We start from the raw sequence: 20,796 nt of genomic DNA on the forward strand, positions 1-20,796 counted from the left end.
TGATCCTTTTCTTCCTACAAAATGATCATGGATCAAGGATGAAGTGGTTCATCTCACATATTTACACATATTTAAATTCTTCACCTCCAGCTCTAACTCATAACATCAAGTAGGGCCTGCTCTCCAGTCTTTCACTTGCTCTTCTTCCATGGAATAAACACTAACTTTTGCACACCTACGTACCCCCAGGGTGGCATCTGTCAGACCACACTTCCCACTATGGAGAGGGCCACCTAAGAGGTGACTGGGTCCATCCCTTGACCTCTGGGTAGGATAGTGCGTGGGCCTGGAGAACTCTCAGGGTGGCATATGAGTGGTGATTCAGAGGAGTGGCTGCCAACGCATCTGAGGGCACAGACCTCACTGGGCTAGGCTGAGGAGGGGCCAGCTCCTGTATTTGGCAGATGGTTTGTTTCCAGCAGCAGCAAGACTACAGCAGGCAGGGGATAGCGGAGAAATAAGGCCATGTGAAAGTAGAGTTGTCACTGTGGTTTTTAAAACCAAATTTCTGCCCAAAATCCTTCAAAGGGGATAAGAACAACCCTGACCCCACTCTCACCTCTCCCCCAATCAGTTCAAGCTGAATGAAGAGCAGTCCTTTCTGGAACAAGAAGATGGATACAACTCAGGACAGTGGATGTCCTCACTACCTCCCCTTGATCCTCTTCAACATGAGGACAACCGGGTTTGGATTTATTATCCTATTCTTGAATCCCAAAGACCATCCTTAGAGCAAAGCATGCTCTTTGAAGGCCAAGGACATGGGGAAGCATGGTATCTTTAAATAACAAGGGGACAGAGTATCTCAAATTGGGTGACTTGGGGAAGCAGGCAGGATGAGAATAGAGAGCAGGAAGGCAGGCTGTGTGTAACTCTGCTTTGTCTGAGAGAGAAATTGCCTTCACCAGGGAGTGCGATTTCACAGGATGTGCCCCTGACCAACCTGTGTTAGTGAGGCTTGTGTTAATGCCAAGGCCCCAGATTCCTACCAAGTCTTACTTTATAGCTGGCCCCAAGTTTCCCTATTTATCAGGGAAATTAATAAATAATAAAGTGAGCATTCTTTAGGTTGTGTCTTGGGAAGCAGTTCAACCAAATACAGCATGTCGGACCAGTATTGCAGGAGGGGGGGGTCTTCTCTCTCTGGGGGGTGTCTGTGATAAGATGTGGCTCAGACAGTCATGCATGGGTGACCCTACTGGCTGTGACAGGCCAGGTCCTCACCCAGGGCCAGGAACAAGGCACCAGCTTTTGGGTGTGTGTGTGAGAGTGTACACAGAAACTGTCACAACCACAACCCACATGCCATAGCAGGGCACAGCCATTTGTTGTCCTTACCTTAACCTCCTCTCCACTTGCAGAGATACTGAGCCTTGATGTGCTGGGTCCCTAAGGACACAGCCCAGAAACACTCAGCAGACCTAAAGGGCACTTTTTCAACCCGGTTCCCTTTATCTGCCCCTCACATCTGGGCACCTTGGACTCCAACCAGGTCACATCTCTGAATAACATTCATTTCTTAAGGGGAAGCAGGGGTCACGTCCAGCCATGTCTGATCTCCAAGCTTGCATTCACAAGCCCACACCACCTACCCACAGTACGCTCTTCCAGCATGTTCTCAAGTTGCACAACTTGGTCAGGGAATTTGGGATTAAAAATGAGTTATTATATTGCTACTTTCCCAAACTAAGTAAAAACCCACAACACTAAATATGATCCTGAGCAACGTTTAATCTCTGATGTTTCAGGAGACACTTTAGATCTTGAAGAGCTTTAAGCTTGGACCTTTGCTGGTGACTCCTTAGGGTGCTGAGTGGAGGGACAAAGGCACTGCTGGAGGGAAGGGGCATGCAGCATGGGAGCGGCATCAGGAGCTCCGGCTCTGATCTCAGATCTGTTACCAAACAGCAGAGTGACCAAGATGAGTCACTTGCCTTCCCCAACAGGGTTGGACTAGGGTGTCTCTAAGGCCCCTCCCAGCTCTGATATTCTATGAATAATTAGCAGAGAATGCACTGTGCTGATTTTCCATAGGAATTGAGGAAATCAAAAAACAACTTGCAGTCGTGTAGACAAAGGCCTGTAAGAGTCCCCTGGTATTTACAAAGCCTCTGGGCTTGGGCTCCCATCTCACTGTTGGCCCAGCCCTGGGGTCACTGTGCGGACTGAGATCCGGAGCAGGAAGGAGAGGCACATCAGAGTCAGGGACCACCGTAGTTTATTACTGAATTTAACAAGCCCACGGACAAGGCCCTCCCCAGTGGAGGTGTGCTGTGTGGGCACTCATCCCGACTCCTCAGGCCAGCAAGAGCTCTCCTGGTATGAGTCAACCAAGAGTTTTTAGTGACAGGGATGTGTCTGATCCTTGGGACTAGGGACAGTGAGAAGGCAGCAGATGATGAGATAACAAACCAACTCCTCTTGGCCGCAGGCCCCTATCCAGGAGGCCAGAAGTGAGAGGGGAAGCCAGCAAGGTCTGTGCCAATCTCCACCCGCTGCAGGGGTTCTGGGAGACCCACATTTCATGTGACCCTGCATTTGCAGTGTCACGAGTACATCCATTGTCCCATTTGACTTCTTTTTCTCAGGCTTAGCCACCCCTCTGCACTCAGTTCTGGCTTGGCTGAACTCTACCTGATATAAGAAAATTTCCAACAAGTGAGGAATTCTGAGCAATGACTCTGTGTCATATAAATAGCTTCAGTGATAGACGCAGCCTATAGCACACACACACACCCTCCTGTGGGAATCATCTTCAGGATGGTTCACGCAGGCACTCATTGGTACAGCCACTCTGAATATAAATGTGTGCTCCAATCTCTCCCTCAGAGAGAAGAGGACACTGCAGAGAAGCAGACCCCTGCCCGGCCCCTGACTTGTGAGGTGGGGAAGACTAAGTGGAGCCCTGGGTCTCTTCTCGAATGACGGGGCGCGGGAGGGGTTGTGTGGGGGTGCTGGCGGCCAGCGCCTACTTCTTCAACAGGCCCAGCTTCTTGAGAGCCTCCCTTCTGTGTTCAGCAGACACGCCTTTTGGGGAGATCTTGACACTGACACAGGGGGGTCGAGGCAGCTTGTCACGGCTCTGTCCTTGGTAAGACAGGTGCTTGGAGCCCTGCTCCTGCTCCAGGTCGGCCAACTTGCCCACCTGGATCCCCTCGAAGTCCTTCCTGGTGCCCAAGGAGGCCGGGCGCGGCCGGGAGTTACGCAAGACGTTGGGTGAGATCTTGTCCAAGAAGGAGCTTTTTCCCAGAGAGGTGCTGGTTTTGGGGCTGCGATCTTTCTCCGCTGAGAGGTAGCTGCTCAGCCCCACGCCTGAACGCTCCAGCGTGTTGGACTTGAAGTTCATCTGTCTCAGGCCAGGGATGCTCCTGCCCTGGAGAGTCAGCCCAGAGTCTGGCTTTGGCTGAGTCAGGAGACTATTTGCCTGTGGGGCCTTAGGGATAGGAATTGGCATGGATTTGGCAGCTGGAACTTTGCCTGGAGTGGGTTCCTGGGCGGGAACCAAAACCTTGCCTGGAGAAGACGGCTGAGCTGGAGCCGGACCCGGAGCTTTCACTGGAGAAGGTCCCCGCATTGGTGCAGGTGCTGGAGCCTTTCCTGTCGCTGCTGAGACCTGAGCTGGAAGCACAGGCTGAGCCGGAGCCGAGGCCGGAGCCGGGGAGGGGGCCTGAGTGCGAGTCTCCCTGAGCCTGATGGAGGGCCTACTTAAGTGGGCGCTGGCCTCGTCTTGGTCCTGGGGCAGCCCCAGCTTCTCCAGCGCTTCCCTGCGTGCTCTCCTCTGCTCCTGCAGTGATGACGAGGCGGGGCCCGAGTCTCCAGGCCCAGCCTCCGAGTGGCAAGACAGCCGTTTCTGGGGATCACTGTGGAAACCACCTCGGCTGCTCTTCAGAACAATATTTGGTGGCAGCTTCCGCGTCTTAGGGGCTGTGAGGGGAGCCGGCCGGGCATTTGGATCCCCCCCTGATGGGCCAGGAACATCTTCAGCTTTTGCATTCTGCGAGGACACAGCTGGAGGAGGCCGAGCTTGTCCAGGTTCCCCGGTTGAGCCTTCCTCACTGGCTTTTTGGGACATGGCCTCCGAAGTGGTCTCCCTTTTTTGCTGGAGGCTGAGTGATGTGTGGAGCTGGGGCCCGTGACTCAGCTCCCCTGGCTGGCTGGGCAGGCCGTGTTGCCCACGCTGCTCTGGCTGGGTGTCCCGGAAGGCCTCTGGTGGGGGGATGAAGGCCCTGTCCAGATCAAGGGCCGCGTCCCGGGGGCCCGTCGGTGCCTGGTGGGGCTCACTGCTCTGGCTGACCTGCTCTTTCTCAGGCCCCGGGACAAGCCCCTCAGGTGCCCCCGGGATGTGGCTGTTAGTCTGTGTGGTGCTTTTTCTGAGGATCTGGTCTCTGCCGATGTGGATATTTCTGGGGAGGCTGTAGGAGCCAGACCTGAGGCCCAGGCTTTGAGGCTCGGGCAGATGCGACAAGCTGAATGGAGTCACTCTTTTTGGCTCTGTTCCTTGCTGAACAGTTTCTTTCGGATGTCCTGTGAGGGTCGGGAGAAACAGGCAAAGAAGAGTGCGTGGTGAGAACCCTGCTGCCGGGGGAAAGAAAACACTTCCCAAACTCTGATCTCTAGTTAGCAATGGATGGGTTTTGATTTTTGTTGTTTCTTTGCTCTTAAAGGGCAGCACTCTTGTTTGGATGTCATTTAGACTAACAGATCAGTACTAGCAGTTTCCCTCCAACCAAGGATTAATGTTTCCTGATGACTGGGGAAAGGGCAGCCCCAGACAAGATCCATGTTCCTGACTCAGGCTCTTCCTAACCCTCTACAGATGCAGGGTTGGTTGGGGTTCAGGACAGTCCCTCTAGCTCTCCTGGGGCTCTCAGGTAACTGAGTCCAGTGGGAGCATTGAGCATGAACATTGTCAACGGTGATTTGCTCTTGCCTGACCAGGCTTCTGCCTTCTTCTGCCTTCACTTTCTATAAGCACCTGGATGATTCTGTAATGGCCACAGCTGTCCCCGCACCACAGAGTGACAGGGGCTCTTTTCTTCCAGCGAGTAAGCACATGTATCAGGCCCACTGGACCAGGAAATCAGCACCAGGCAGCAGGGGAAGCCCCATGTCCCCACTTCCTCTTCTATCTCAGGGAGGGTCTAACACATTGTCAATCAATATTTGCTAAACGAATGAATCAGTGATCACAGTCCTGATAGCAATGGGACCGTCTTCAGGAGTAAAATGCCCCCCTCACCCTGGGACATATGGCCCCGCACTCATGGCCACACTTACATGCCATCTTGTTCCCCGTCTACTGAGCCTCAACGCCACTCCACACTCTCTCACAAGGCCCTTGAGACGTCACCCACTGAAGTTAAGGGAGCCCTTCCCTCTTCTTATCTCCTGCAGCCTCATCCTCTGGGTCACCCAGATTAGCTCCACAGACTGACTTAGCTTTTCCAGAGCCAACCACCCACCCCTCCCTGAATCTCTCCCCCACCTCTGTGGTCATATTGCTTTAGAATGTCTGCATAAGAGGATGGGTGCTGGTCAAACCCCTTTCCCTCCCAGGCCTCTGATACTTCATAGAAAGACGTAGAAGGCTGGCTTGTGGGCAATCCCTCCCCTTCCCTGCAGGGACAAGGCTTTATTCCAGCCACGAGAATGGAGAGGAGAACACTTGCTCCTTCTTCTGCCCGTGACCCTTAGAGCAGAGGGCAGACAAGATGGAGAGTGGCCAGAGGATGTACTGCTTTTTTGGGGGTTTTATTTTTTGTGTTTTTTTGGCCTCACAGCATGCAGGCGGGATCTTAGTTCCCCGACCTGGGATCGAACCCGTGCCCCCTGCAGTGGAAGCACAGAGTCTTAACCGCTGGACCTCCAGGGAAGTCCCCTTTTTTGATTTTTTTAGACACTCTTTCTTACCCTGGGCGGCAGGCTGGGTCGTGGGCAGTGTTCGGGGACCTCGGGGAGTTGTGGCTTGCCCAGACTTGTCAGTGGACAGTCCACTGTCAGCCTCGGTGTCCAATGAGCCAATGGTTTCTTCTAAGAAGAGCAGACACTCCTTCTCTTCAGCGGACAGGAAGTCGTAGTTGCTGTCACTCTAGAGTGAAGAGAGGGCGCTGTGAGAGGTAGCTCCACAGAAACTGGCGGGGCCCGAGAACCACCCTGCATTGCGAAGGACTGCTGAAGAGCTGGAAACCTGTCCATCATGCCACTCTGCAGACCTGCTGGAGCTGCTTCCTGAAACTGCAGGCACCAAGGAGGGCAGAGACTGTTGGGCTGCTGTCCCACTAGCACCCAGCCGGGCAGGCAGATGGCAAATGACCTTTCTTTTGTTCACTCCTGGGCGGAATGCTTAGGGGCAAAGATCAGAAGCAGACCCAGGTTCTAATTCCACTTCCTCTGTGTGACCTATATCATGTATCTCATTTCGCGTGTCTCCAATGTTGTTCTAAACTGTATGGGCGACATAATGATTTGACCTTAAACTTGAATGGTATTGCTTTTAACTTTTCAAAGTACTTCTGCATTCTTGACCTGGCATGTCAAGGACAGTATGAGGACAAACAGGAAAGACAGCCAACTACTCGCTGCCAGGCCAATGGGAAGAGTGGCATGACTAGTCACAGATAAATTTACTAAATAATTTATACTTGACTTTGAAATGCATTCCATACAGTATTTTTTTTTCCCTCGTGTATTTACTTTCTTGATAGCATTTGGCTCTGGCTAACATTCAAAAAAGTGTGCATTTCTTAAACAAATATTAACTGAAGGGAGGAAGGTGGAGAAACTGGTATGGGGTGAGGGGAAAGCAACTTAGTATTAAATATTAAGTAGAAATTAAAATAAATAATTTTCATTACGAGAAAGCACATAGGAGTGTTTGGGAGAACAGGTGAGGCCATTTCAGATGGTTACTGCCTATGTTCTACAAGGCCAGGAAGATCCATGGAATAATCACTCTCCAAAGTTGAAGGTTGAAGGGAGGACCAAAAGGGCAGATGGGAATATAGGAAATTTGGCCTGAGTCCCTTCCTGCTGTCTCTACCCCTCTTCCTAATATTTGAGATACTTCAGAGTTATATATTTTCCAGACCCACTCAGATGGCCAGGAAAGATTTTGAGAAAGCCCTAAAAATATCTTAGGGGGAGGGGAGATGGTTGTTGGAATAACTTCCCCAATTCCCCAGGCTCCTTAAAGAATCATCTGTCAGTGGATTGAGGGACGCTTACATTGTAAAGGGAAGTCTCGAATACAGCCCTTGGAAGCCTCGATGCAGACCCCAGAGGTTCCCTAAACAAAATCTTCTCTACTGCCCTCTTCCTACTAAAATAGTCTTCCAAAACTCCAACTCTGAATTTCTCCTTTGTGGATGATTCACTTTGAAAACCTTTAATTCCCGTCACATTCTGTGTCCAATGGTATGTAACTACTCATGTTGGCCTCTGCTTAACAGAAACTGAAAGCGGTCTGTGCGGCCCCATCATCTAGGGTTAAAAAGAAATTATCTACATATTGTCTGCACCTTAGGTTTTTTGTGTGTTGTGTGCTGCTTTTTCTACTTCATTTTTACATATCAAAACTCACCGACTATATCAAACATCTTTGACATTCAGTAGAGATCATTACGATCCTTAAATTATCAAATACCTCTACGTATAGGATATAGAACAATAAAGTATAAATTCTCAAGGGTTATCATGTATGTGATGAGTACCTATAACAAAAGAATGCTTACACTTTGACAGAGGGCAGATTTACCCTGTCACACCAACCTTATAAGAATTGAGATTTAAATTCATGCCCAGAAAAATTACAATTTATTACATGTCACTCACAAATAGTTAAACACAGTGACTTTGGAAGATTCTCAGTCTTTGCTAACAGATAGGCTATTTCTTTTCTACATAGAGGCACGCGCTAAGTGCTTGACATGCATTTCATTTACTCGCCTCAAGAACCCTATGAATTTGGTATTAATATTATGCCCATCTTAAAACTGAGACTGAAGCTTAGAGAAATTCAGTAATTTGCCCAAGGTCATAGAGCTTGTAAGTAGAGAACCCAGATCTGTTTGGCTCCAGAACCCAGGCTCTTAACTGCTCCGTGCTCTTTGATCTTTGTAAAAGACAGAAGTAACGCTGTTCTTTGCAGAGGACTTCAGGAATCCACGTGCTACAAGGATCTACATTCTAGTTTCCACCGTAACCTCAGATCACTGACCCACTCTCTCATCTCAGTTAAACCCCCCAACCTAATGAAAACTGGGAAAAACTCTCATTTGTCCTATTACTCTCTGGGGTTGTCCCACCCTATTCTCTGCAGAACCCGGGGTGACTCAGAGGCAGAATACCGACCGGTGTGATTCACTCCCTGACAAGGAAGATGAAAGACAAGGAGCAGTGAGCCAGGATGGTGGTGGGTAGGGCAGGGCAGGGCAGGGCAGGGCAGGGCAGGGGTGCGGAGAGCGGGCCAGGCTGCAGACAGAGGGTACGTACAGATCCAGAGAGGGTGGAGGTGGTGCTCATCATGCTGTCGCAGCTGCCAATGCGGGTCACGGGTTCTAAGCCAGGCCCTGCTGGCCAGAGCTCTCTCTCGGGCATCGCCTGAAGCAAGGTGCAGGGGTGGTGAAAGGGGCTCTCAGAGGGGAAGCGAAGGGAAGCGAAGAATGTCCCAGGCCGGGCCTGAAAAGAGAAGAATCAAAGCCACGTGTGAGCTGAGCCAGGCTCCAGCGAGGCTCTGCCCAGGCCCTGGAGCAGCATGGCGGCAGGGACACCAAGCAAACAGAGAGCTGGAAGGGGCCATGCTCAGCCATGCCCCAAACCCAAACCCCCAGCCTGCAGGGGGACACATAAGCTGGACATGTAAGGACACATAAGCTGGCTTACATACATGCAGAACGTCAGACTTAGGTGGTGGAGAAGCAGTCTAGTCAGAAAAGAGATTCCATCATTTCTCTTGGTCACGTTTTTTTCTCTGAACCACGGAGCTTAACCTACATTTTCATTACTATAAACACTACATATTACAGGGGTTAAAGCTTGGGTTCTGGAGGTAGCTGGATCTGGGTTCAAATTCCAGTTCCACCATTTAAAGTGTTGTGACGAGGCAAATTACTCTTTGAATCTGTTTTTTCTTCATTAAATAGGGTTAACAGTAAGACTAAATGAGAACAGTTAGCACAGTTTAGTTGGTAGTAAGTAAGCAAACACTTCAGGTATAAATGAGTAACTACTGCTGTTTTTGTACTAAGAAAAAGACAAGATCCATCTCGGATCAAAGTAGACTGTAGCAAGGGAAATAAAAGCTTTTTTTTTTTAAAAAAGGAACAGGGCCCGTAATAGTACCTACCTTAAAGGGTTTTCGTGACTATAGAATGAAATACTCCATGTAAAACACTTTGTGCAGTGCACGGCCCTGTAACTGTCAGCTGCTACCATAGCCACATCGTCAGCACCATCACAACGACCCCCACCCCAGCCACCGTCATCCCCCTAGTCCGGGAGGGATGTGCGTGGCACCCCAGTGGTTGACACAAACCCAGCTTCCCTCTTGTGTATCACCCTCCTGATGTTGCACTTATTCCCAATGAGATTCCCTAATCTGTGTCAAATGAACAAGAGCAATGTTCTAGGTAGCTTTCTCCCAACTCCAGCTCATAGGGAAAGAACAGTTTCAAGTTCATTGTGCCAATAGAAATAGCAAAGGAAGGTAGTGCCATCTCCCTTCAGGAAATGCCAGGGATTTTCATATTCCTGTTTGTGGGAAAAACTCCACCAGAGCTGGAAAGGCCAAAGGTGACTCTCCTATGCTAAAATGAAATTCTAGAAGAATTAAGATTAAAAGACAGTTCTAAGATAAAGTAGGGACCTGGGGGAAGAGCTAGAATTAGAGTATACTTTGTCTGATTCTGAATCCATATTTTCCCCACAACGCCATGCTTTATTTTCTACCATTTTCCCCACCTTCTGAATACTAGGTAAAATGTTCTGGAAAACTGGGTTTTATTTGAGATCTTGAGGCTTGAGGTTTAGATTCCAGGGCAGGTTGTCTTTTTCGCCTCTGCCAATAATTGCTTCCAGTGCCAAAGTCAGGTTTGGGCTGTGCTGGGTGAGTCAGTCCGCCAACCACCTAGAGCTGACAAACACGAGGCCTCACAGAGCTCCCCTCCTGCTTGGGAGGAGACCTTCAAGTGGGGCAGGTAGGGAGGGGGCAGGACAGTGGGGAAGGAAGAGGGAAGATCCATTATGGGCAAGATACATGTAGTTCACGCGGGTCCAGAGCCTCTCAGGAGAGAGAGGGAGAACCAGAGAGGACAGAGATACCAAAGAAGCCCAGTGATAAATCAACATGGGGTAAGATAACTCCTGGGATTCCTTCATGAGGTTAGTTCCCCATTACCCAGAATCCCAAAGAAACAGAAACGTGAGAAGTCATGTGGATGAAGTTCAGTCACCTCAGCTAGCCTCTCCATTAATGACTGTCTAGGTTCCAAAAGTTCTAACTCATTCCTAACATTCTGAAGGGTTGAGACCACTACAACAAAGAGGATCCATTTCTCGTTAGCCTAGGCACACAGAAGGCATTCAAAAAATGCTGGATGGATAAACGTCATTTGTTCTAGTGTCTACTGAGTTGACACTAGAACTCAGTAGACATTAGAACTAGTTGAACTGTTGGAAGGTCTCTTTTTTGGCTTCTATCCTATTACTGTAAGCTCTTTTTAAAAAAATTTTTTTAAATAAATTTACTTATTTTATTTATTTATTTTTTGGTGCATTGGGTCTTCGTTGCTACACACGGGCTTTCTCTAGTTGTGGTGAGCGGGGGCTACTCTTCGTTGTGGTGCACGGGCTTCTCATTGCCGTGGCTTCCCTTGTTGTGGAGCATGGGCTCTAGGTGTGTGGGCTTCACTGGTTGCAGCACGCGGGCTCAGTAGTTGTGGCTCACGGGCTTTGCTGCTCTGCAGCATGTGGGATCTTCCCGGCAGGGCCCGAACCCATGTCCCCTGCATTGGCAGGCAGATTCTTAACCACTGTGCCACCAGGGAAGCCCCATGTAAGCTCTTTTTTAATATTTTATTTCCCAGAAAATATATGGCTTAATGGAATTTGGGCAATGCTTTCAGTTACACTAACATTTATGAGTACCTAATAGGCATGAGGCATGCAAAACTTTGTTAAGACAAAGGTGTTGTTTCCAAGAAGTCAGTGTAGATCCAAGGGTCTGTTTTTTTGGCTCTAGTTTTCCTCTCTGTTACACTGGGGCCGTAACTATTAAAAGTGACTCACTGTAATTAATAGAATGTTCTCTGTGAATGGATGAGCAGATGCTGTCTTTCCCTTTCAGAGAAAAATGACTACCCTTGTTCTTCCAAGCACACTTCGGACTTTACAGTGGTATGCTAGCCTCTCCTCGCTCCCGGGGCAGCCTAACACATTCTCACTTTGGAACAAAGGATGGCCTGAAGCAGCTGGAAGAGATAGAAACAATATGAACAGCATTGCTTTAAAAAACATACCAGGGTATAGCTTACAAAGTGGTTTCAGATATGTTAATTCGGTCTTTAAAATAACCTGATACCTTAGGCAGGATGTGGCATTTTCTCCATTTGACAGATGCAAAAGCTGGGGCTCTTTCTACCTCCCCTTCCTATGGGAAGTAGGAAATGATTTATAACTGCATCTAGGGGCAGCCTGTGGCTCCCAGCCCTTCTAGAGGGCATTACAGCAGCTGTCCAGAGGCAAGAGGGCCGGGTACCTAAAGAAGGGCCATTGGCCATGCCTGACTAAACACTGAAAGCCCTAAGACCACTCTTCTCTGATTCAGATTTATGCATCCAGGCCAGCTTTTTGTCCCCACAATAGATATTTCCAGAATAAGGAAAAGACACCAAATGCCACTGAAGCTCAAGTCATAGGCACAACAAAATCACTGCAGAGATTAACCTGAACCTGAAACCAAAGTTGAATGAGCTCTAAGGTGCTCACACCTCATCTCCACACCTAGTATCCTGACCCTAAAAGTCTGAACCATAAAGACGTCTTCTCTTCTTCTCTCCACTCTCTCCTTCCCTCACCAGTCTGACCTGACCTGGATGCTGCATTTCCTTCCACCAACTTTACAACCTTGAAACTTGGGGGCTATTTCAGGGCAGCCATTGAAACCTGAGGTATTTCTACTTGATAAGAAGCCTGACAGCATGCAAAACACTCAATGTGAGAGTTCTGTATTTTTTAACCCTTGACCTCTTTGGGCAGCTTGAGGGGAGGAGGGAATGGGTTAAGAAATGTGAACAGCCTATATCGGGGCCACCCATGCAAAGGCACATTAAATATTAACTACTCCCTGAAACCAGCCAAGCCTTGGAGGAGAGTAAATAAATGGCGTGTGGAACTCTGGCATCTGGAGGGGGTGGGGTGGGAAGAGGCCTCCAGCTCCACTCCTGTTTGGCTTCTCTGTACCATCTGAACAGACCCAAGGCCCCCTTATCACCTTCTTCCTGTGAGCCCATTCCTTTATCCTCCAAGAGCTCAGCTCTCTCCCCAGTGGTCAAAGAGGTTTCCTGTTTCTCTTAGACCAGGTGCCTCTGCTTTTTGCTGACCACCCAAAATGTGCCTTGGGCTGGAGAACATCCTAAGGAAAAGGCCAAGAAGACTAAAAGTTGCACTGTGTGTGTATCCCTCTCCACAAGCACAAGGGCAAGTTTCTGTTTGTGTTTAAGCAATGATATAATCGCCTCTTTCACCAGTGGGTTTGAGGGAGAGGGTGGGTGGAAATATCACCTGCACAGAAGAACTCTGCTTGACACTGCAGCTTATCTTTACTGCTGACAAGGTCGCCGTGTATGGCAGCCCTCAGTCAGTGAGCTTGGCAGGCTGGTTCTGTGGTGTGGGCTGAGCTAAAGCCTAAAGCTTCAGTTGCCAGGACGAAACCCAATATATTCACTCAGGGCTTGTGTGCCAGGCCCTGGGATCCTGGCATTGGGTCTTCCCACTTCCCTCTTTCTGGAAGCAGGAGGAAAAGGGGTGAAGTTAGGGACCACAGTGTTAATCCCCACAAGGTGGATGGCGGAGAGCTGACTTGTTACTCTGACTTGACTTCTACAGCCAGCGTCCTTGTGCAGGGAATCCGGCCACACAGACTGCCAACTGGGACACCTGAAGGAAGGCAAAGCAAAACCACAACACTGGTCTGGTTCTCCTCTCTGGACTCTGCCACACTGCTTTGGCCTGAGCCCCACTCGGAATTCCTACTAGACTCAACATGCTACCGTGAAATATTAATGTAGCTGAGGCCCCGGCACAGTTGAGTAGCTTCCTGTTTGCCAGTCCCTGTGTCTATTAACAGGCAAAGTCAGAAATTTAATGAAGCTGAACTCAAATAGGCTCGACTTTGCAACTAGAGTATCCGTGGGTTTTCCAAAGATGAGCTGGTAGCCTGAGCTGGCATTTTCCCAATGTAACCAAACCTCACACACCCTTACGAAAACCTAGCGCAGCTCACGCCTTACACACCCATCCACAAAGAGTTCCATTATCACACTACCATTACTGAACACACACACACACTGCACCCTTCATTTAAATAACAATAGACATTGAGTTCATAAAGCCATGAGAAATTTGCCTGTTAGAATGGAAAACCAAAGCACTTTTCTTCCCCGGGCGATTTTCCATGCTGACCTCCTCTACTCTAACAATTCCCTTCCAAAATCACAACGCAACTTCAATTATTCAGAGATGGAAATTTCTAAAACAAATCTGTTTTCTTGTTGTCAGCACAATATGCTCATCCAACCTAAATAGGCAGACGAAAAAAAAAAAAAAAAGTGTCTCAGCCTGGGTCTCCACTAAAACACTCCAATCTCAAGAAGCTACCAACTCACTCTGATCCCGTACTGGACTCAGGGAGTTGAGGAACAGAGAGGAAAGCCCCCCACCTGGGGTATAAAGGGCTCCCCGCAACTCTGTAGCTCTGACTTCCCATGAAGCACCCCGCTCTTGCCACAGAATAAGCAATAGTTAGTTGGTTAGGAATTAACTCACCTTCACTGGGCGGGGGGCTGAAGAGAGGAAAGGAATACCCTTATATTTCAAAGGGCAGAGACGGAGACAGAGACTGCTTCCCCTGCTTCCTACTGTTTTCTTCTTTTGACCTCTTCCTGACTTACCTAGACAGGTAAAATCTTCATCCGCGCTGCCTCACCCCACCCTGGCAACTGACACTCAGCCAATCCCAGCCCTCCCTCCCTATTTCTCATTCCAGCTGTTTATCCAGGGAGGGCGTGGGAGGGGACGGCGCAGGGCGGTGCTGCTCTCACATAGCCAATCGTTTCTTGCCCTCCCTTCCTCGTTGAGAGCCAATAAAGAGCCTTTAATAATAGAGGAGGGCTCGAAGGAGGGGGACTGGTTTGGGCTGAGACTGGACGAAAGGAGAGTCGGCATGTTATTAAAAAAAAAAAAAATCTTGTTATAAAGAAACAGTCCACTAGGCAGTATGCTTTTCCGTGTGTCTGTCTGAAACTTGATTTTCTATCTATAACTGCCTGCTTCCTCTCGAAGTATTCCCCTGAGTTCTGCAAGTTAAAATCCTTTGTGGCCAGTTTTGCTACTCGCTTTTTTAACTTTTCGGAGTCACTGTCATCCTCAAGCTTTTTCCTAGCGGCTCATAATCCTAGCAACTCCACTCAGGACCACAGAAGAAGGCGTCTAAGGCAAGAGATGCTGGCACTGAGACACCGTTGCCCTACAGTTTGCCAACGACCTTCTTGGCCTCATTTATTTCTGGGGGAAATAAAACCATTTTCTCCCCCAAGAGGTCCCTGTTCTGATGAAAAAGTGACTGGACAGCCTTGAGGGAGGGAACATGCACGCTGTCATTTGGGTCTCTGGTCTCTTTTAGCTGTGCGTGGAAGGTAGCAATGAATATTAAGAAATAAAAACAAAAGAAGCTACCAACCAGTTTAGCAACTCCTGTCTCCTTCCAGTGGCCGATTTCTGGCACCCGTAGTTAAAACAACCAGAAGAGAGTAGGGAGAAGAGAGTAGTTGGAAGAACCCAATGCTTTCAGGAAGGAATCTTTCTCCAGGAATGGAAGCCACTTTCACCAGATGTGCCTTTTGCTTGGAAGCTGGTTTCTCCTGGATGTATGTTATCCTCAATACCAAAAGGCAGAAAGAAAAATTAAAATCAATGCACATAGTAATTGCCAACATTTATTAAGCTCTTGCTATGCACCGGGAATTGTGCTGTGCTAAGCATTTTCATGCATTATTTCATTTACTCTTTATCTGAACTTCAGAATGTAGACACTATTAATATACAAATTTTACAAAGAGGTTAAATAACTTGCTCAAGATCATGTAGCTAGGACGTGGCAGAGCAGGGATTCCAACTCAGGCAGTATGACATCAAGCTTGCCATCTATCAGTATGATGCCAATCAGCCTCTATTTTGGAGAAAAATCCCAAGTAGGAAACATGAAATGCACAGATAATGTGCAGGTCTAATTCTAATAACTAGATTTATCCTTTCTTGTCTCATTTCTGTCTTGTAGCTATTCATGTCTTTTATAACAAGATGACACATGGCTTTCATCTTTTCTCTGTGTGGTCTCTGCAATGTGATCATTGCAGAAGTGCAGTGACCCTGGGGCTTGGGTACAGAAGAGGTAGGGCAGGACTAGTGAGGAGAAAGGAGGTTTGAGGAAGCCTGGAATAACTCAGCACCCTATCAGCAGCATTTGGATAACTGAGCTGACTGAACATTTAAGGAGGATGACCTCTCTTCCTGATGTGTCATTCAAACATGTATGATGTCATAATATTAATAAAACAGGAAGTTCCAAATCAGTTCAATGAAACTAGAGTTACACCCATGGATGGAGTCACTGAAGTTGATCAAGCTTCATAGGTGTGTGATTTGAACATTTGTTAAAAAAATGAATTGATTTGTGAGCATTAACCTCAAAGATGAGAGGAGGCACAGTCTTGTTTGTGAACAGTTTTTCAGTTTATAATAAAAGTAGAATAATTAGGAAGGACCCCTGTCTTTTCCCAGGTAGAAGTAGGGACATAGACAAAATGATCTTTCTGTTACTCTTTCCTTTTTTTAACATCTCTTTTTGAAAATTATGAAAGATCTCAGATATTCTGGCATAAAAACACCACTGTACCTAATACCCAGTTCAAGAAATAGAACATTAACATTACAGTTCAAGCTGCTAACAAACTTTTCTCCCCACTCCTTCCTGCCTCCTCAAAACAGACATACACCCCCAGCTGAAATAAATCACTATTCTGAATTTGGTGTTTTTCGTTCTCCATATCTTTAAATGTTTTCCTTGGAATCTTTCTTCGTTTTGCTTTGCTTTCTTTATTTTTGGCTCGGAGAAATACCGAGTCTCGGGACTTCCCTGGTGGCGCAGTGGTTAAGAATCCGCCTGCCAATGCAGGGGACACGGGTTCGAGCCCTGGTCCAGGAAGATCCCACATGCTACGGAGCAACTAAGCCTGCGTGCCACAACTACTGAGCCTGCGCTCTAGGGCCCGCGAGCCACAACTGCTGAAGCCCGTGTGCCTAGAGCCCGTGCTCCGCAACAAGAGAAGCCACCGCAATGAGAAGCCCGCGCACCGCAACAAAGAGTAGGCCCCGCTCTCAGCAACTAGAGGAAGCCCGCTCATAGCAATGAAGACCCAACGCAGCCAAAATAAATAAATAAATTTATTTAAAAAAAAAGAAATACCAAGTCTCTAAGGTTCCAAGAGAATTGAGAAGGAGGTCTGGACCAGGGGCAAGAGAGGATTTCCAAAGTCAGAAACCTGAGAGACTAAGGCTCCCTGGTTGATGTAGGTCATCATTTGAGGAGCAGTGTGTGTTGTTGCTCTTTGTATATGAATTCCTATTTGATGACCTGACTGTGGAATCTAATTACAGTTCAACTCACCTGACTCATCTGTGTCCTCACTCCTTCTCCATCCTTGCATGCTGTTGTGATGCAGTCATCTTCTCGACTGTCAGAAACTAGTTTATTTCCTTTCTCAGTACCACCTCCCCATTGAGGCAACTCACTTCCCCTACACACAAACACGCACACACCACCTTAAAACCAAAATATACCACAGACAGTCATTGGTCAATCTTTCCTCTTTTGGGCCCCTTATAAAGTTGGACTCTCTGCAAAATACAGTGGACCTCCACTCTAACCATTCATGATACTTATTCATTCACATTACAGTCACATCCTAGCAGTGCTTTTCTTCTCCTTTTCCTCTCCAAAGGAAAAATGAAGTTACTTTGAACATGTATTATCACCAGCCCTAGGAAACACTGGGTACCCACTATGTTCATGGTATAGGGCATGGTACTCCGTGCTGGGTCTCTGAATGTATTTCTGTTGGGGAGAGGGAAGGTTTTATTCTTCAAGTAGTAGCGAGAACTTGCTTTAAAGAGAGAACAGTTGGGAAAGGATTCAGATGAGGTTGGTTATAATTTGGCTATAAACTGTGGAATTGATAGGCCAGATTAAGAGATCAAATAGATCAGCAAGTTCTCACCAAACTGATATTAGTGTTAAGCCTAAACTAATTAGATGGGAACTAAAGGGTGTAACTAAGTGGATTTGGATGAAGTTCTGAAATGACTTAATCATTAAGTAGTTGCTGGGAGTAGCTTTTTTTCTCCCTTTTTTCTTTTTTGAGAGCAGTGTTGGCCCACCTACCATAAAAATTTAGAGGATTCAGTAGTCCCTTTCTTCCCAGTGTTAATGAAAGTCTGAGGGGAGGGCTGAGATCATCTAGTAGCATCAGTGGGTTTTGTAAGGAATGCCAAATCTTAACATGTTCAAAATGGAACCCGTCTTACCTCTGACCTCTCTCCTCTCTCCCCCTGCCAGCTAATTGCAGCACCCAGACTCAATACTTCACAGCAATCCTCCCATAGCTCCTGTGAGATCACTTTCATAACTGTCTCCGGCTCTTCGTCCTCTCTACTCTGATCAGGACTTCACTATTTGTAGGATCACAGACCACTAAAGATGGAAGAAACTACAGAAGTTCCTTGTTTCACATCTTTCATTTCATAGAGGCACATCTGAATTGTCATTCCTCTCCTTAAAATACTTTGAGGTATTTTCATAGCATTCAGGATGAAATTCAAAGTCCCTATAAGACATAAAAAACCTTCATTAACTGGGCTTATGTGCATTTCCCCACCACATATTCATCCATACTCTTTACTACAGTCACATCTAATTTTTCTGAAACTGTCATGCTTTCATGCTACTGGGCTGCACCCTTTGCTTGGACCCATTCCCACCCTGTTCTCCTGGCTTAGTCTTAGCCTTCCTTCAAGGTTCAGCCCAAGCACCACCTTTTCGAATAGGATGTTAGGTGCTGCTTCACTGTAATCTCCTAACACAATGAACATGTCTCTAGATTTAACCCACTAGGATGTAATTGTCCTCTTTCTCTCCCTGAAAAATTTGAATTCATGAAGGGCACCAAATTTTTCTATGTATAATTCTTCTATTATATTACACTAGTTATATATTAATGTCAAAACTGATGATAAACTTTTGGGAAACTGAAGTCCTTTATTTAACAATCTTGCCCTAAATAATTCATTTTTTGGAGATAGTGTCGGTAGATAACCCATCTACTGCTACAGTTTTGCTTATTGTTTTTTCCCCAAATCTTGCCCCTTGACATACTATTAAACTGTGCATAACTCTTAAAAGTAGTAGGCATTGGCTCATCAGGACTGTTTCAGAGGTTTTTGACTTTTTGATGTTATGAATATACCTATGAGTCTGAGCTATTACAAAAGCCCCCAGTTGACGATACTTTACATTGCAATAATTTAAAACACATCTGGCAATGGGCTGACTGATTTCAATTATCTTTCTTAACATGCTTCTAACATTCTTTATGTTCTTTATTTATTATTATGGATATCTGTATTGAAACATTGTTTAATAAATAAGAAATATCAAGTTTAATAGTATTTACAAAGAACTGTAGCTTATAGCAAATATTCAATACTGCAAAATACTAGGGAACACAAATGGATAATATTTGGATCTCCCAGCAAGCTCCTCATAGCTCTACACAAAATCATTTGTTGAAATTGCCAATTCAAGAATATATTTTGCTTCTCAAACTTGTTATTTCTTGGAACACTTGTCATAGAATTTGCATTAAGTATACTATGAGTATAATGTATTAATATTTATTTTATTCATTGTTAGCAGTATACAGGACCATGGAATACAAATTTATATTATAGTAACAGTTATAAGCCAGACAGATGGATTAGACTGTGACCATTTCCCTCCTATCTGCTAGCGTCTAGGTACCCAGAAATGTAAACTTTAACCTTCTACTCCACATGTCAGAATTTCCTGCTCTTGCTTTTGTTTTTTTTATCATTGGATTCCTTCAAATCACTAACATCTCTTGTTGATCACACAACAAGAAGACTGACACCACGAATCAATCAAGAAGGCAGAGTGTGAGGATGTGGAACTCACCTCCCCTCATGAACACATCAAAAATACATGTACATGTGGAGCAATTCTCTAACTGGAAACTAACTGGAAACTCGCAGAAAGACTTCTGTACAAACAAGGCTGTAAGAAAGATCCACACAAAATCAGATAGGAAGGAAAGAAAAGTGATCAGGTTGGGACCTGTGCTCCTGGAAGGGGACTCAGAGGAAAAGGGAGATTACAGGGGCAGAGACCCACACTGGGGAGTAAGTGGTTTAAGACACAGATTGGGCACCCCACTCCTGGGGTCCTACACAGGGGAGATGAGCCCCTTGGCTGGTCAGAGGACCACTGGGACTAACAGGAGGGCTGAGGGAAGCCTGAACTTTGCTCTTGAGGAGTGCATGCATGCTGGCTTGTCCCCAAGGCAGAGCAGAGAGGTTGGACTGAAGACTCCTCTAGTGGCTGCTGGGTTTCCCCTGACCACCTCTGCATGTGTCCCAGTCTGAGCCAAGTAAATGGTCCAGTCTCACTTACTCCACGTTGTAGCTCGGCACTGGATCTAGGGCTGCCGTGACCAGAGAAGAATTTTGGCTGTGGGACACAGAGGCAACGGGGTCCCAGAGTGTCATCTGGGTGGGGTGGTGGTGGCCATTGTTGGCGTGTGCTCAAGCAGCGCCTCAGAAGAGACCCAGAACTCTGATGGTGGCCAGTCCACCACAGCTTACACCCTGATACACACGAAGAATCCATGTGGGCCCCACCTGCCCTGCAGTGTGGCTCCACAACAGGGTGTGGGCAGTGATCAGCTGTGGGGAAAAAGTGTACCTCACAGTAATACAGTAATAGTAGGGGACTTTAACACTCCACTTAAGTCAATGGACAGATCATCCAGACAGAAAATCAATAAGGCAACAGTGGTCTTAAATGACACAGTAGACCAGTTGGTCTTAATAGATATCTACAGGACAGTCCATCCACAAACAGCAGAATACACATTCTTTCCAAGTGTACATGGAAAGTTCTCCTGGATGCGTCACGTTCTAGGCCACAAAACAAGTCTCAATAAATTTAAGAGAATAGAAATTATATCAAGCATTTTCTTTTTCTGATCACAATATATAAAACTAGAAATCAATTACAGAAAGAAAAATAGGAAAAGCACAAACACGTGGAGGCTAAACAACATGCTACTTAAAAAACCAGTGGGTCAATGAATATATCAAAGAGGAATCAGAAAATCCTTCAGGACAAATGAAAATGGAAACACAACTTTCCAAAATCTATGGGATGCAGCAAAATCAGTTCTAAAAGGG

The 20,796-nt window shown here is 46.8% G+C and overlaps 1 protein-coding gene across 3 annotated transcripts; it reads right to left on the reverse strand.

Annotated features, from left to right (window-relative positions):
* Nucleotides 1-2,201: 2,201 nt before the first annotated feature.
* C3H1orf116 (chromosome 3 C1orf116 homolog) lies at nucleotides 2,202-14,204 on the reverse strand. 3 transcript variants are annotated; one of them, XM_068541633.1, is made up of 4 exons: nucleotides 14,166-14,204; nucleotides 8,491-8,676; nucleotides 5,911-6,088; nucleotides 2,202-4,524 (listed from the first exon to the last, which is right to left on the reverse strand). In XM_068541633.1, exons 2-4 carry the CDS (start codon nucleotides 8,593-8,595, stop codon nucleotides 2,969-2,971), a joined length of 1,839 nt encoding a protein of 612 aa, XP_068397734.1. In that variant the 5' UTR covers nucleotides 8,596-8,676; nucleotides 14,166-14,204; the 3' UTR covers nucleotides 2,202-2,968. The 3 variants fall into 3 exon arrangements, with proteins under 3 accessions (XP_068397734.1, XP_068397733.1, XP_068397735.1); XM_068541632.1 differs by having other exon boundaries at nucleotides 14,041-14,197; XM_068541634.1 differs by lacking the exon at nucleotides 8,491-8,676 and having other exon boundaries at nucleotides 14,041-14,190.
* Between the last annotated feature and the right edge of the window lie 6,592 nt (nucleotides 14,205-20,796).

This window comes from Eschrichtius robustus, chromosome 3 (genome assembly GCF_028021215.1).
Source record: "Eschrichtius robustus isolate mEscRob2 chromosome 3, mEscRob2.pri, whole genome shotgun sequence".
Lineage (NCBI taxonomy): Eukaryota > Metazoa > Chordata > Mammalia > Artiodactyla > Eschrichtiidae > Eschrichtius > Eschrichtius robustus.

Coding starts and splice junctions, on each gene's coding strand:
- C3H1orf116 (XM_068541633.1), bottom strand. CDS start 8,595: ATGCCCGAGAGAGAGCTCTGGCCAGCAGGGCCTGGCTTAGAACCCGTG. Junction 6,089..8,490: donor CCTCCACCCTCTCTGGATCT/GTACGTACCCTC, acceptor TCTTCACTCTAG/AGTGACAGCAACTACGACTT. Junction 4,525..5,910: donor GACCCAGCCTGCCGCCCAGG/GTAAGAAAGAGT, acceptor CGACCCTCACAG/GACATCCGAAAGAAACTGTT.